This window comes from Lates calcarifer, linkage group LG11, assembly GCF_001640805.2.
Source record: "Lates calcarifer isolate ASB-BC8 linkage group LG11, TLL_Latcal_v3, whole genome shotgun sequence".
Taxonomy (NCBI): Eukaryota; Metazoa; Chordata; class Actinopteri; family Centropomidae; genus Lates; species Lates calcarifer.
Window position 1 is genome coordinate 17,433,348 of NC_066843.1, and position 17,300 is coordinate 17,450,647.

The 17,300-nt window shown below is 46.5% G+C and overlaps 1 protein-coding gene across 1 annotated transcript; it reads left to right on the forward strand.

Annotated features, from left to right (window-relative positions):
* The first annotated feature begins 11,679 nt into the window (after positions 1-11,679).
* On the forward strand, positions 11,680-14,744 carry LOC108898703 (serotonin N-acetyltransferase). The gene is made up of 4 exons (XM_018698698.2): positions 11,680-12,320; positions 12,794-13,055; positions 13,399-13,553; positions 13,644-14,744. The coding sequence occupies exons 2-4, from the start codon at positions 12,899-12,901 to the stop codon at positions 14,010-14,012; spliced, it is 681 nt and encodes a 226-aa protein (XP_018554214.1). The 5' UTR covers positions 11,680-12,320; positions 12,794-12,898; the 3' UTR covers positions 14,013-14,744.
* Positions 14,745-17,300: the final 2,556 nt, after the last annotated feature.

Genomic DNA, 17,300 nt, shown 5'->3' on the forward strand with positions numbered 1-17,300 from the left:
TCTTTGAAGTAAGCTTCTTAATACAAGTTTTAATACTTGTGCTGAAAAGGCTGGCCTTACTCAGGCATTGTTAGATAAATTACAGGAACAAGATTGTCTCATTGTAATGTTTTAGATGAATAGCACAAGCCCCATATGGTGACAGAGGTTGCATGTGGATCAGCAGTTTCTTGTGACCCTAGAAAAATCTGTGAGGGAGGCTGTGACCCAGAGAAGTTGTCCTGGACTGGAAGAAGAGGAAGACGAGGCTGTACCAAACCCTCCTTGACAATGATGCGTCCATGCCACGTGATTGATGTCTGCAGGTGTGTTTTCTCAGATATATTATCCACTTTGTATTCTTTGGTTGCTTTATACTAATTGTGTTTTTTTTTTTGTTGTTGGTTTGTTTTTTTTTTGTTTTTTTGTCAGATATCCAACCTTCAGGAAACTTTGTTGTGGCTTCACCAAGCCCTGCACACTGCCTTGACCTCCTGACCTCCAGCACCCACAAGTTTGCAAACCTCTCTGCAAAGTGGCATACCAACATTGCACAACTCGGTTAACTAAACATAAACTATGGCCATTAATGAATAATGTAAACCTGACATTATGCATCTTCTTTGAACACAAATCCTGCAGACTTTTGCACAAACTATGTCCCACATAACCAGCAATGGACTCCTCTACCCATGTCCCTCAAAGTGCTTAAGAGGCTCTTTCTTGCCATCAAACTCGGCACAACACAAACTGGACACCCATCTGAATAAAATGCAACCACAACAAAATTGGTAGAAGGACATTCTGTAACTGTATTTGTGATGATGATGCTCTGAAGTGGGTATTCAGACCATAGATAATGTACTATGACTCCAAAAGTTAAAAGTTGCATTGGTATCTGAAGTACATGTATGCTCCTATGTTGGGTATCAAGTAAAATCATTGCTTATTTCCTAATTTGTTTGGTTTGCCTGGTTTTTTTTTTTTTTTTTTTTTTTCCCCCAGTTATCATGCTAACAACAACAAAATGCAACACTTGTTTGCCCAGACATAGCCTTTGTGAAATGCACAGTAGTTGTCCATGTTTGTTTAACTGCTATAAAAGTTGCAGAGTTTCCCATGTTCACGAGGGAATGGTATGTAGGTTATATCTTTGTCTTTTACTGAGGTCACTTAATCGATGAAATATTTTCCTCTCCAGTTCTTTAGTCCCATATGCTGGTGGAAGCTGAGCAGCTTAAATGACAGGGATAAATTGATGGGAAGAGTGCACAAAGTAACTGCATTTCACCATAACATACTCAGATTTTGTGTGTGATTTAGGTATTTTGACTCTGTTCATTCAGCACTGTCTTTACTTATCCTGTAGGATAGATTGTAGTGTGTACTGTGAAAGTTTACGTGCCGTAGCAATTTAAATGCTGATAAAATCCACTGGTTGAACCTGTTAAGATGCCTAGTCAAAAAAATAAAATAAAATAATATATATATATATATATATATATATATATATATATATATTATATATATGTGTGTGTGTGTGTGTGTGTGTCTAAAACAACCTGTAGTTAGTCTGTTTGCTAAAACTGCCTTGTCAGTCCTATTGGTTCTAACTGATGCTGAAGATAGATATTTTCTAACTGTCCTCAAGAGTTTAATTTCAACATTCTGTGTGTCCCTAGTGGAATTATAAGTGGTGGCAAGGCAAATCTACTTCTGATTCAGATGTTATTTCAGTATTGTGCCTCTTTAAGCTTGGTAATCTTTGAAGGTAGCGTTGTCTCCTCTGTTGGATGTGTTTGCGAGATTAGCTCAGCTGTTGCTAATGCTAACCTACCTAGTTAACAATGAGTTCTTGGCCACATTATATAAAGAGCTTAAAATTCAGTTTCTGAATATTATTCTTAGTTTAAGAAACAAGGTCTATAATGGCCAGCTTTAATGCAATTTTCTCCTTTGAGGAGTCAATGTAAAACTCAGATGTCTTCCACCTCTACTTCCCTGACTACAGAGAGGATGACAGAACAGTGGACACACAGTTTAACATGATGGACTATAGGACAGCTTTTAACTCTGCTGGACAGGTGAAGAGTTTCACAGATTTTAATTTTGCAGTTTTAATTTGTATCAGCCTATATTTCAAATGATATTTTTTCATCCTCCTGCAGGTTTTGATGGTCAGACTCTGACACAATCTGAACCAGTGGTTGAAAGGCCTGGAAAATCCCACAGACTTACCTGTACAGCCTCTGGATTCACATTCAGCAGCTATGACATGGTTTGGCTCCTGGAAAAGGACCAGCGTACATTACCTGGCAGGATGATTGTAGTAGTACCAGCAAATCCTACTCAGTCAGTCCAAGGCCGGTTTACCATCTCCAGAGACGACAGCAGCTGTATCTGCAGGTGAACAGTCTGAAGATTCTGCTTTTTATTATTGTGCTCGAGAGCCACAGTGACCGGAGTTGGTTGAGCAGCTCTACAAAATCCTACAGTACTCATCTTTTGGGCCGGTGGAGTCCAAGTATGACTCTTTTTTTTTTTTTTTTTTTTAAATTAGCATATTTAATTTTGTGTAGAGTTTATATTAATTGTTTTGTTTTATACACATTTACATAATTTACATATATTTGTGAAATACGAGCTATGACTATTAAATAAGGAGACTGCGCCTATGGGGATAAAATCATGTAGTTCAGTCACACAGTGTTATATTAAAGGTTGGATATTCATGCACAACTGCTGTAAATTTCCAATAAGTGGCATCTTTGATTCACTTCGCGTCACTGCTAGCTACTGACTAAAGTGCATGTGCAAAACAGCAGCTAAAACTTTTCATGCATTATATGGGAAAAACTGCATGCATGTGTGTTTGAATGGCACAAAAGATTTTGTGAAGGCAGAGAGGATGTCCTAGACAATGAACGTTCTAGGCGCCCATGCACATCAAAAGCTTTTGAAAACATTCAACAAATTGAACAAATCGTTCGAAAGTGATCAACGACTCAGTATGAGAACGATAGCAGAAGTGGTCTCCATTGATAAAGAGACAGTTCAGCAAATTTTGCATGAAAATTTGAACGTGACAAAAGTGTGGGCCAAAGTTATCTCAAAACTTCTGATTCCTGTTCAAAAGGAAAACCACTTTCTGGACCAAAAACAAATCACAGTGCTTGATTACCCTCCCTATTCACCTGATCTAGCACCGTGTGACTTTTTCCTAAGATCAAATCTGTGCTCAAAGGAACATGTTTTGAGTCTGAGTCAGAAGTTGGATACTCTGGATACAGTGGATTTTTATTTTTTGCTATTATGAGACTGAAGAACAAACAACTAATCCTGCAGTACAATTTCTTTTTCTAGTCTAGTTTAAGTGTTTACAAAAAAAGTAAAATGAATATTTTCTGTGTGGAGATAAAGTTTCAATGATGCTACAGCAACATAATAATCACTGTCATCTTTTAATTTCAGAGCAATGTCTAAAAACAATATGTGAAAAATAGTTCCAGTTTTGTCACTTTTTAAAATCATTCTGTTCTACAGTAATCCTAAAACTACTGCAAAAAAAAGAAAGTTTCAGTTTCTAGCTGTTTTCCTCTCTGGGCTTCATGTTTTTCTGTCATCCAACATCGGCCAGTGTTACAGTTAAAAGTCATTTATGCAAATCTGTAGGGCTGCCGCAGAAACATTTTATACTACATATACTATTCACATAATCCAGGCTGCTGTCAGTACTTATAGTTGCAGCAAATGATTTAATAAGTGTAATAAACACAAAAAGGAATGAATTAAAAAATGCTGCAGTAACAAAATTTGAAGTTCATCATGAATCTGATGTAGGAGGTGTTGACAGTAAATAAATTTCGCTCAGGGAAACAGTTGACATCAAATATAAAAGGAAGTCAGTGATTTGAAGACATACAAAGGTCACTGTAAACATGGTTTATGGAACATTAACATTCCTGCTGGTTTCTCCTTTATTTCCATGTGTGTAAATAATCATTGTGCTGATTTTAAGGTTTCCATTATCCACAATGAAAAAAGTAGTAATAATGATCCATATCCCTGTTTACAACTATACTAGAATGTAATGTTTTAATGATGAAATATTTTCAGTACAACACATTTAGTAGTTTACTGCAAATGTAAATATTAACAATTGTTTAAATACTGTGAATGCAGGGACATGTTACTGAAATCAGGGTGATTTCTAGGCATATTGTCTTCTGCAGATGTAATAACACTGAAAAGACTCTTCTCTTGGCTCCAGGTAGACCAATACTGATGCTTGATGTGTTTGATTCTGTGCAAACACACTGACCTTCCTTGTTACTCAGCTATAAAAACTTCCCATCAGACTGTCAGTAGAGTTCACAGCACCGTCAGTTTCACCATCAAACATGTTTTCTGTAGCTCTGCTGCTGCTGTGAGCAGCTGGATCCTGTGACTCTCTGGATTTGTCATAGTGAGCGTTTCTTCTTTTGATGTATAACTTTATAATTTATCAGAAAACATTTTCTTCTTTTAACAGATGTGAAGTGTGTACAGTTGACACAGCCAGCCTCTGTGACCGTGCAGCCAGGTCATCACCTGTCAGGTCTCTTATTCTGTTACTTGTTATTCTGTTATTCTGATCCACCACATACTACAAAGATTCACTAAAGAACGAGTTCAGTATCAACACAGACTCTTCCAGAAACACAGAATGTGCAGCCTGAAGACGCTGCTGTGAATTACTGTGTCAGACACAATTATACAAACCATCTGTAGACCTGAACAAAAACCCCTCAGTGCCTCAGCACTTGTAACATGAAGCCACCAGAGGAGGAGCCCTCAGACCACTAATGATTTCACACCAGTTCACTGAGTTAAACAGTCTTTGAATAGAAAGTTTTAGCACAAAAAAATGTGGAAATAAAATAGATTTTTAATTCTGATACTAATTAAGGACATTCATGGAAGCTGATTTTAAATTGTTGATAAATTCATAACTCACTAAATTTGAGACAACTTCCTAAAATGTGTTTTGCATTAAGTTTAAAAGATAACACAAATGAATGAGTTTTCAATTTAGTAAGATATTACAATTTGCTTTCATTTCCAAGTGAGATAAAATTATGACACATCATCTTAATAAATGGTGGAAGATCTTGCAAAATGGTTGTGCATGAATCCTCTATTTAATTGTAATTGGAACCTTTTATTTTAAAAGCAACATAATGTGAAATTATCTAAATCACAACAGCATTAACAACTTCAGTCCTCTTTAGTCAAACTCACTGTGATAGCATTGATCAAAAATGCAAGTTAATCTGACTTTATGCACTGTCTAGTTTTATGTTTGTACTTAAATAATTACTTTCTTTCCCCTGATGGGTTGAAAATGGTGTGACTTTTAATGTGACAAAAATCCAAAGTAAAATATAATGAGCATGTTTTTTTTTTTCCAAAATATAATTTAACATACTCAACTTTGAGGTAAATAAAAATTAATTAATGATCGATAATGAAGAAAAAACATCTTAAGTAAGCAAATAATGGATGAATGCCAATAAACACCATACATTATTCCAGTCACCAACTGTAATGAATCCAATCAAATCATCCAATGTGACGAGTCAATGCACTCAGTTCCACCTTATCTGACTGCAGAGACGATGACCGAGAACAGTGGACACACAGTGTAGACAGGACAGCGGCTGTGGCTCAGGAGGTAGAGCGGGTTGCACACTAATCGGAAGGTCAGCGGTTTGATTCTTGGCTCCTGCAGTCCATGCCGAAGTATCCTTGGGTACCCCACGTTGCCCTCGATGTTTGTAACATCGGTGTGTGAATGTGCTAGTGCATGGGTGAATGTGACGCGTAGTGTAAAGTGCTTTGAGTGGTCGATACGTCTAGAAAAGCGCTATACAAGTACAGTCCATTTCACTGGTACTGGTGAAGAGTCACAGAGTTTAATTTTCGATCAACTATGGTTGTACTATGCTCATTACCATGTACAGTTCATGAGTTATTAGGCGTTATACAATGCATTAAAGTCTCTGGAGCCCAGTTCACTCCCACTGTATTTATACAGCAACTCTCCTGATTACAGTACAGACTCCACTCAGAATGTAAAATCCTGCACAGTGGTTAACTGACACTGATGTAGTAAAAACAATTGACATAAAAGCAGTCACACACATTTTTACTTTGTTTGCCTTTTGCCAAAGACAATCAGACATAGAATGAGGATCCCTGACTGGAACTGAACTGGAGACCTTGCAGTTATATGGTGTGGTATAGATTGTAGATTTCAGTTGTGAAAGATAATTCCTTTATTTTACTCAAGTACAGTAATTTCCTATTTTAAGGCCATTTTGTTCTTTATTTGGCTGTTTTCATTTTCTGCTTCTACTTAACATTTCAGAGGAACAGTGTATCAGTGTACCACTGCTTTTATCTGACAGCTATGGAAACTTAATAAAATTATAATTTAACCTAAAAAAAAAAAACACCATTAGCTCAAATAGAATTAAACAAGTAGCTCCCAATCTGATTTCGCCTTTGAATTTCTCACATGGTTTTATTTAAATACACTGTTTGAGGTGCCAGTTCTTCATAGCAGTGCACCCCTGATGCTGCCAGAAGTTCCTGGCAGTCTTCTCCTCCAGCTTCTCCTCCGTTCCTCGTCCCCAGCGTGTTTCCACACCGCTGTGCCTCCCTTGCGTCCCTGGCTGTTTCCTCGCCCTGTCTCTCCTGTGTGCTCTCCCTGTGCTCCAGGTCGCTCACGTGGTCTCTCCTGTGGCGTTCCTCCTGTTCCCCTGGTCCCTGCCTGGTCGTCCTGGCTCTCGAGCTCCAGCCCGTCCTCCCGGCTTCCCTCGTCTGCCTTCTACCTGCACTATTCCCCGGGCCCCGCTCTGGTCACGGACCCAGACCCCGCCAGACCCACCGCTCTTTTGGCGGCCTCTTTGTGTTCTTCCCCAGCCCTTTTGGCTCCTTGTTTTCTTTGGACAATAAACGCCCTGGTGAATCCGCATCCTTGAGTCCTCCCTTTTTCAGCGCCAAGGCGCTTCTTAACAGAAGAACTGGCCACAGAATGGACTCAGCGGACAATCTCACCGGGGTGGACCTGAGAGACTTCATCCGGCAGCAGAGCGCTCGTCTCCGCCAGCATGAGCAGGCCCTCTCCCTGCTGCAGGCTGAGAACCAACACGTCCACACGAAGCTCAACGAGCTGTCCGCTGCCGCGGCGGTTCCCTCGGCCGTGGCCACTGCCCCACGCTCCCCTGAACCCCGCCTACCTCACCCCGAGGTCTACGACGGCACCCTGGGGAATTGCCGAGGCTTCCTGCTCCAGTGCCAAAACGTCTTCGCCCTCAAGCCGCTGTGTTATGACACCGAGCACAAAAAGATCAGCTATGTGGTCGGGCTGCTACAGGGACGCGCCCTCGCCTGGGCAGAGGCAGAGGGCTCCCAGAGACCCTGGAGCACTCGCTCCCTCAACGACTTCCTGACTCTGTTCCGAGCGGTGTTCGACTTGCCCGATCACGCTGGCATGTGCCAGGCCTCGTGGCAGACTACGCGGTGGAGTTCCGGATCCTGGCTGCGGAGACCGGGTGGGACGAACCCGCCCTTCGGGGGATCTTTATCCGGGGACTCGCCGCCCGGGACGAACCGTCGACGCTGGACGCTCTCGTCTCCCTCGCGGTGCGCCTGGACAACCGCCTTCGGGAGAGGCGGAGGGAGAAGCACGCCACCTCCAGCAGCCGGCCGGCTCCACCGGCCCCTCCTCCTCGGCGTCTCCGGTCTTCCACGGCCCCTGGCGGGGAGCGTGGATCATCTCCCGACCCCTGTGAGCCCATGCAGCTAGGCAGGGCACGCCTCACCCCGGAGGAGAGAGAGTCACGGGTCAGGGAAGGTCGATGTATTTACTGTGGTGTCCCTGGTCATTTCATGTCTGCCTGCCCGGTCCGCCCAAAAGGGCCGGGCTCACCCCTAGTGCCGAGGTTAGTGGTGAGCAATACTATTGGCAAGAATAAATCCCGGTTGGTCCTGCCCCTCACTATTAATTTTGCCCAGTCTTCCTTATCTGTCTCTGCTCTTCTAGACTCCGGAGCTGATGGGAATTTTGTGGAGGCGGCCTGGTGCGCTAAGAATCGCATACCCCCCGAACCCCTGGAAGTCCCCCTAGTCGTCACCGCACTTGATGGTCACCGCCTCGCCCACGTCACCCATTGCACTCCCCCTCTAGAAGTTATAGTTTCTGGCAATCACCGCGAACACCTCCGTTTTTTTATTCTCTCCACTTCCTCCACTTCGGTGATCCTGGAGTTCCCCTGGTTCCAGCTCCACAATCCCCACATAGACTGGCGGGGGGGGTCGGGTGCTGGGCTGGAAGCGCCATGTGCCACGCTGTCTGTTTACAGTCGGCGCTTCCACCGGCGCCTGGCGTGACCGCTCCGGTTCCGGATTCCCCCGACCTCAGCTCTGTGCCCCCCGAGTATCACGACCTCGCACCCGTCTTCTGCAAGCACCGCGCCACGTCACTCCCCCCTCACCGTCCGTACGATTGCTCCATTGACCTCCTTCCGGGCGCGTCATTCCCCTCCAGCAAGCTGTACAGCTTGTCGCGGCCCGAGAGGGAGTCAATGGAGCAGTATATCCGAGAGTCTCTCGCCGCGGGTCTCATCCGGCCCTCTTCTTCTCCTCTGGGGGCCGGGTTCTTCTTCGTGGGGAAGAAGGACGGCTCTCTTCGGCCATGCATAGACTACCGGGGTTTGAACCGCATCACCGTGCACAATAAGTATCCGCTTCCCCTCCTGAATTTACTAAACTAGACCTGCGCAACGCATACCACCTGGTCCGAATTCGGGAGGGGGGCGAGTGGAAAACGGCTTAACCAACGCGCCCGCGGTGTTCCAGCACCTGATTAATGACGTCCTCCGGGACTTCCTCAATCACTTCGTCTTCGTGTACCTTGACGATATCCTCGTGTTTTCCCCCACCCTTGAAGCCCACCAGGTCCATGTCCGCTCTGTCCTCCAGCGACTCCTGGAGAATCAGCTGTATGTAAAAGCTGAGAAGTGCCTCTTCCACTCCACCACCGTCAGCTTCCTGGGGTTCTGTGTGGGGCCAGGACAAATCCTGGCCGACCCCGAGAAGGTTAAGGCGGTGGTGGCGTGGCCCCGCCCCTCCACCCGGCGCAAGCTCCAACAGTTTCCTGGGCTTCGCTAACTTTTACCGGAGGTTTATCCGGAACTATAGCCAGCTCGCCTCCCCGCTCACCCAGCTCACCTCTCCTGCTAAGCCCTTTCACTGGACTCCCCCGGCTGAGGCGGCGTTCGTTAAACTAAAAACTTTATTTTCCACCGCCTCTATCCTGACCCAACCTGATCCCTCTAGACAGTTTATAGTAGAGGTAGACGCCTCAGTCTCCGGGGTGGGGGCCGTCCTGTCCCAGCGAGCCGAGGAGGACGGCAAACTCCATCCCTGCGGCTTCGTCTCCCGCCGACTGTCCCCGGCGGAGCGGAACTATGATGTGGGGAACAGAGAGCTCCTGGCGGTGAAGCTGGCACTGGAGGAGTGGCGACACTGGCTGGAGGGGGCGGAACAGCCATTCATAGTTTGGACAGACCACAAAAATCTCTCCTACATCCAGTCTGCCAAGCGGCTCAACTCCCGCCAGGCACGCTGGCAGCTGTTTTTCACCCGTTTTAATTTCACATTGACTTTCAGACCAGGAACCCGCAACGCTAAGCCTGATGCGCTGTCCCGCCAGCACTCTCCCGACGAAGATACGCCCTCTCCAGCCACCATCGTGTCGCCCTTCCGGGTGCTCGGGGCCGTTACCTGGGAACTCCAGAGCCAAATCCAGGAGGGACTCCGCACGGACCCTGACCCAGGTAACGGTCCCCCTAACCGTGCTTTTGTTCCCCAGGGAGCCCGTTCCGCCGTCCTCCAGTGGGCTCACTCCTCCCGCTGGTCCTGCCACCCCGGACTCTCCCGGACCCTGCATCTCCTCCGGCGGTTCTTCTGGTGGCCCACTATTGAAGAGGATGCTCAGCGTTTCGTGGCAGCCTGCTCGCTCTGTGTCCGGGGAAAGGCCTCACACCGCCCACCTGCGGGACTCCTGCGCCCCCTGCCCGTGCCCTCCAGACCCTGGTCTCACATAGCCTTGGACTTTATTTCTGGTTTGCCCCGCTCCCATGGTAACACCATCATCGATCGCTTCTCTAAATCCCCAAGCTCCCCTCAGCCTCCGAGACAGCCCAACTCTTCGTCACCCACGTGTTTCGTCTCCATGGTATCCCCTTGGACATTGTCTCCGACCGCGGACCCCAGTTCACCTCCCGGGTCTGGAGGGCCTTCTGCCGGGCGCTGGGAGCCACAGTGAGCCTTTCCTCGGGCTACCATCCCCAGACCAACGGGCAGACCGAGCGGGCTAACCAACACCTCGAGTCCACGCTCAGGTGTGTCTGTGCAGCGGATCCCTCCTCCTGGTCGGAGCAGCTTCCCTGGGTTGAATACGCCCACAACACCCACACCTCTGCTGCCACCGGCCTCTCCCCCTTCGAAGCCTCACTAGGTTACCTGCCCCTACTGTTCCCGGCCCAGGAGGAGGAGATAGCGGTCCCGTCCGTTCAGCATCACCTCCGCCGCTGTCGCCGCACCTGGCGTCGGACTCGCCAGGCGCTCCTCCGGACCACCGAACAGAACCGTCGGACCGCTGATCGCCACCGGACCCTGGCTCCCCAGTACCAGGTTGGACAGTCAGTGTGGCTGTCCACCAGGAACCTTCCCCTGCAGTCCACCTCCAGGAAACTAGCTCCGCGGTACATCGGCCCTTTCCGCATCCTGGAGGTGGTCAATCCGGTGGCCCTCAAGCTGGACCTTCCCCCCTCCATGAAGGTCCACCCCGTCTTCCATGTGTCCCAGCTCAAGCCCCACCTCGGCGACCCACTGCAACCTCCGGCCCCCGCTCCGCCCCCTCCGCAGATCATCGACGGAGCGCCGGCATATACTATCAACCGCCTCCTCGATGTCCGGCGGAGGGGACGGGGCTTCCAGTACCTGGTGGACTGGGAGGGGTATGGGCCGGAGGAGCGCAGCTGGGTTCCCACCGCTGATATCCTGGACCCGACATTAATAAGGGAGTTCCACGCCACACATCCGGACAAGCCCGCACCACGGGTGTTGCCCAGCTGACATTGGCGACTGCCGAGAGGCAGTCGTTAAGGAGGGGGGGGGGTACTGTCATGATGCGGCAGCTGGGGCCGCATCGGGGAGGGTTCAGGGATTATTTTCTGTTTTGTGTTCTTTTCTCGTTTGCTGCAGGCTGGGAGGCGGAGCCGGAGGTTGAGTTCTCTGAGTAGCGACGACCAGGCACACCTGCGCAGCCTCTCACACCTGTCTCCACTTTCCCCTCATCACTCTCCCTATTTAACCTGCCCTCTGTTTTCCCTCCCTCGCCAGTTCTTCATAGCAGTGCACCCCTGATGCTGCCAGAAGTTCCTGGCAGTCTTCTCCTCCAGCTTCTCCTCCGTTCCTCGTCCTCCGTTCCCCGTCCCCCGTCCCCAGCCCCCAGCCCCAGCGTGTTTCCACACCGCTGTGCCTCCCTTGCGTCCCTGGCTGTTTCCTCGCCCTGTCTCTCCTGTGTGCTCTCCCTGTGCTCCAGGTCGCTCACGTGGTCTCTCCTGCGTTATTCCCCGGGCCCCGCGCTGGTCACGGACCCAGACCCCGCCAGACCCACCGCTGTTTTGGCGGCCTCTTTGTGTTCTTCCCCAGCCCTTTTGGCTCCTTGTTTTCTTTGGACAATAAACGCCCTGGTGAATCCGCATCTTTGAGTCCTCCCTTTTTCAGCGCCAAGGCGCTTCTTAACACTCTGTAGGTTGGGAACAAATGAACTAAAGTACTTGACTGGAAATGTAGTTCAGGTAGTTCAAACTTTACTTGTAATGAAGTATTTTTACATTACGTGAAGGATCTGAGTACTTCTTCCACCGCAAAATCATTGTTATCTTAAATGTTTAATTAAACCAAAATCATCAAATGATTTGGATGTTGCTGCTTGTCCGTGAAGTAGTGAGAGGGAACAGCTTGACCACTGAGGAGGATAGGAACCGTCGTCACTTTCTTCTGAACACGCAGCGACGGGAATGTGTTGTGCTCTCTCTCACACAGGAGATAAAGTGTTTGTAATGCGCCGAGTTGTGGAAACAACCTCCTGTAATCCTTCATCATGTGACTCATAGTAATAATCACTTCATAATGAAGGAGCACGAGAGACAAAGGCAGAGAAGGAGAGCTGGCCAACCAGTCAGACCACAAACTTTCACCGACACACACCTCAGCATCCTCCGGTAAGTGTCATTGTAGACTTGTTCTAGGAGTGGGACAAGACAGGTTTTAATTGTTTTATTCTTTATATTGGGAAGTCATGAATGGGACAAAACTCTGTAGCTGTGCCACAGTTAATTAATCTCACTTGAAATGTAGTTTAACTCTGCATTTTAGTGGCACTTTGACTAAACTCTTGTAAACTTCAGCTGCTCCTGGGTCAGTGTGCCTCCCTGTTAACATGCGCCGCAATCTGCTATAAATAGGCCTGAGGTGGTTCAGAGAAAAGCATTTGTTATCAGCTGGTTTCAGAGACAAAAACCAAACGGCAACAATGGGCACGGTTAATTGCAGGGTTCAGAAAATTACCCGACCACAGTTGTGACCTTCACTCATTCACTGACATCAAATATTCAAATGCAAATCAGCCGGTGAATCACAGCCAAGACAGCTGTCCCTATAAATACGGACACAAACCGTCCTGTTCTCCTCGCAGGAGCCCGACAGAGGCGATCCTGCTGAGCGGGAGCAGAGGGAGAGAGAGAGAGCGAGAAGAGAAGAAGAGTTAAGTGCTTTTGGAGGGAGAAGAGCGTGAAGTCGTATGATGTCCTTAGTGGGCGCGCAGCCTTTCATCAAACCAATGCAGTCATCGCCCTCAGTTTCGCCTGGCATCCAGAGGAGACACACGCTCCCCGCGAGCGAAGTGCGGCCGCTCAACACGCAGGATGCCATTAGCGTGTTTGAAATCGAGAGAGAAGGTGAGTGATCGATCTGTATCGCTTATGTATCGGGGCAGAAATCTGTTCTGAGTGAAAAGAGGAATTACGGTGAAGTGTGCGTAAAACCATTTCTCGCGCGGGCAGATCTGCCTTCTGTAATTAATTTGGTCACTTCAAAGATTTTACTTTAATTTATCTTTTAACGAGGTGGTGTTAAATTGATATTTGTCCTTCACTGATATGTTTAATGAGTGGTTTGCGCCGTCTCAGGTGTGCGTAAAAGTAGTGCCATACCATTATTGCGCACGGACCAACCTCTCTCTCCTCTCTCTCTCCTCTCTCTCCTCTCTCCTCTCCTCCTCCTCCTCTCCTCCTCTCTCAGCATTTATCTCAGTGTCAGGTGATTGTCCCCTCCACCTGGATGAGGTGCGTCACTTCCTCACACTGTGTCCGGAGCTGTCCATGGGCTGGTTTGAGGAGGGTCGGCTGGTGGCTTTCATCATTGGCTCCCTCTGGGACCAGGACAGACTCACTACAGTAAGACATCCTGCACGTCCCCACCTTTCCAGTTACACAAACGCAGACATGCATGAACAGTAATCGTGATTTCTAACCGCTTTTCTCCAGGAGGCGCTGACTCTCCACAAGCCCTGCGGCTCCACCGTCCACATCCACGTCCTCGCCGTCCACCGCACCTTCAGGCAGCAGGGCAAAGGTCCCATCCTGATGTGGCGCTACCTGCAGTACCTCCGCTGCCTGCCCAACGTGCGCCGGGCGGTGCTGATGTGCGAGGACTTCCTCATCCCCTTCTACCGCAAGTCGGGCTTCAAGGTGCTGGGCCGCTGCGCCATCACCGTGGCCAACCTCACCTTCACGGAGATGTGGTACCCCATCAGTGGCCACGCGTACATGCGCCGCAACAGCGAGGCGATCCGCTTCCCCCAGCACCCCCTGACCCTGCCACTGACAAAGACTGATGAGCAAGTTGATGTATGACCTGCTGGCAGCTGCACAGGTGGTCTCTCATTTCAAACCAGTGTTGTTACCAGTGTTGTTCTCTGTAGGATGTGTCAGGGGTTTTCACTTCTCAGTGGCTGTTTACTTTGATTTGTTGGACTTTTGTTCTCTTCTCTCATACTGAAGCTCATCAGTCTGTCTTGTCTGAAACTCTCTCACTATGTACAATAAAACCAAGAATGTACTATACTGTAATGTGATGTATTATATGTACTCAACTCCACTTTATTAGACTCTATCTGTGTGTTATCCCTCACCTGTGGGAGGACTAGAGTGTAGTGTGTTGAATTATAACTCTGTAACTGGAGTTACATTGATGACGTGTTGCATTTGTTGTAGACATCTGTGGATTTGTGGCTGTGTACAGTAAGCCGTCTCCTGCTTATAGCACCTTTCTGGGCTCTTCACAGCTATGGAACTGACGTCAGCGAGCAGGCTTTAGCCGCTCAACCGCAGCTCCTCCAGCTCTATTAGGGGGCTTTAGCTGTTGTAAACGTCGGAGGATTTAGAAGAGGATCCAGTCATCAGTTAGACTGCACATCCAATGACCATACTTAAACTGTGTTATGCTGCAGGGTTTGTTTTTTCTTTATAGACAGTATAGCTGTTTCAGTTTGTGAAGCCAGACTTTATATTGTGATTTTTTTTCTAAGTTTGTGTCTGTTACAGCATCATTGCAATTTCAATAAACTGTTTTATACTGTTTTTTAAGATGGAAAAAGAATGTTTTTGATTTGTTCTCTAAGACATTTCACTTTTTTTGACCAAAAAACTAAAATACATTTCTTGCATATACATGTGTATCCAATCTACTGCTACTACTACTACTACAGATTCCCTTGAATACCTCATTATACCTTATAATAAGATGTCCCTGAGCCTTTCTGCAGTATAGTATCATGATATCTTTAAGCTGGTATCTTCAGATGTCTCTGAACTGTACCACTGGAGACACAGAGCAGCCAGTGTGAAGCCTCATGCTCTTGACTGGAGCTTTAATCCACAACACAGTCACCGACTCACTCATGTCTAATCCACTAACGTGCCAGGGTGAGCAGCTCCCGCTCCCCTCAAGGACAAACTTGGCACTTTAAAAATGACCCAGAACTCCAATTAGCCCATAGCGAGCAGGGTGTGGATGCTTCAAGTCTGATGCCAGTATTTTTAGAGGTCATATGGTGCCATAGTATTAATTGTTTCCCCTAATTCTTATACATAAAAATGAAATGTGTAGAGAAAAAAATCATTTGAAGTCAGACACAAACTAAAAAAGTTTTTTTTTTAAATCTATCAAATAGTGCCTCATATTCACAGTAAAATACACTAGTAGTACCAGGTTAGTGTTACTTTATTCAGTCCTTGATTCCCCACATTTTACACATTGTGCACCCTACACAGCACAGATAGTAGGATCACAAGGCAGGATACTGATCATTAGTATTTTGCCACTGATAGCAATTAGACACCTAGGGTATGTGTAGAAATAAACAGACATCAACTGTGTTGTCTTCTCAGAAATCTTAGGTTTTACAGGTTAAGACTTGTTTTTTAAATCTCACAGGTCAAGTGGACTTTGGGGAGGACAACTGTGATTAAGACTTTTCACATTTTTCAGTCACATTTACTCCCACAGACAGAATGTATCTGCAGGATGAAGATGGCTCGCAGCATTATTGGTTTCAAGCTGATGCAGCCAGCTGGCATCTTTGCACAGTTGGCTGTCAGTGAAGTCTGAGCTTTACTAGAGTTTATTTCCTCTGGCAGAAGGTTCAGACCAGTGAATAGTAAGACAAATCGATGGGGAACTCTTGATAAATGTATTTCAGGCTATTAAGGAGTTCAGTGCACGCTTATCATGGTCATCATGCTATTTGTTCTTATATTTATGTGCTTTTATGTTTATATTCAGGAACTTTAATCATTGACATATGGTCACAGCTCCTGATACTGTCATTTGAAGTGGGAAAATACAGCACAATGCTCACAGAATAAGAATGCTTTAAATACCAGTTGATATGGTATTGGCATGATTGCAGAGCAGGCGTTCAGGAAGCTTCGTCACTGTCATTTACAGAGGAAGCGAATAAGAGAGAAATGAGCACGTACTCATTGTCAAGGTTCAAACCATCAACACTGCAGTCAAACATAATGACAATAATAATCCAGCAAAACAAAGAGGAGCTGCCAATTATCACTCACATTACTCAGGCAGTGGTCCAGTGAGTGCAAATGTGCCATTTGTGTTTCCAAGTACTGTATGTGATGTTGTGGTATTCTGGGTCATTTTGCAGGCTTTTTACCAAGAAGGCAGTCATCACCACACATGCACTTACTGTAGGTCACTACACCACTGATATTAACTGTGGAAAAATCATCACAGCTTCATTCCAGACAAAAGGTTGTTCACTTTGTTGTCAGAACTTGTACATTTATTTAAAAAAAGAAAAAGAAAGGACAGTAATATGGGGCCAACGCCACACACTGAGGCATTGTCATTATAGCATCATGCTTGCTAACTACTTTAAGTGAGATGATACAACCGTCAGGGAACATCCCTCTAGACACAGAGTGGGGCCACTTCAGCCTCCAGACAGGCTCATGTACAGTAATCCCACAAAGTCCTATCAGTCATTGAGTAATCTGTCAGGCAGACATCCCAGCAGAGAGGCAGCATATTTCCCACAACAACACCATTTACTGTAACCTCCACTGTGGGGTCACAGTGAGTCTTTCAGACAATTACCCAACTAATATCACCTCAGTTTTCTCGGGACATTTATTCATTGGTCATCTGAATTACAGTAGATAAGAAGCCAGTGTTTATTTGCTGATACATATTCTTGCTGACAAGGCAATGCACTGTGGCACTACATTAAAATCACCAGGTCCCAGTACTAATATTTTAGTTATCTGTGTCAGTTTCCAGTGTTAACATTTGCCCGCAGAGTCTTTTATCAGACATGTGCCTCATCCGTGTAGACCCATTAGTTTGACCTTGTCAACCTTAACACACGACATGCTTGTATATGAGTCATATTTAATCTGTATCCTTAATCCATCATTTCCAAGCATATGAGTCGCCGGGGTTTACGAGCATTGTACAGCTCTTTTCATATGAGATAAAGTATTGGCTACAACAGATGCTGTCTTGTGAGGGAAGTTGTTTCTGGACATGGGAAGATATGCTTTATAAACTCTATATCCCCCAATACCAATTAGCACTAAACACAGCATGAATTAATATTCTGAATTAATGATAGTGCTAAA

What these genes read in the sequence shown, in the direction of transcription:
- LOC108898703 (XM_018698698.2), top strand. Translation starts at nt 12,899, where the DNA reads ATGATGTCCTTAGTGGGCGCGCAGCCTTTCATCAAACCAATGCAGTCA. An exon ending in GTTTGAAATCGAGAGAGAAG is followed by an intron (nt 13,056 to 13,398) that starts GTGAGTGATCGA and finishes CTCCTCTCTCAG; the next exon opens with CATTTATCTCAGTGTCAGGT. An exon ending in ACCAGGACAGACTCACTACA is followed by an intron (nt 13,554 to 13,643) that starts GTAAGACATCCT and finishes GCTTTTCTCCAG; the next exon opens with GAGGCGCTGACTCTCCACAA.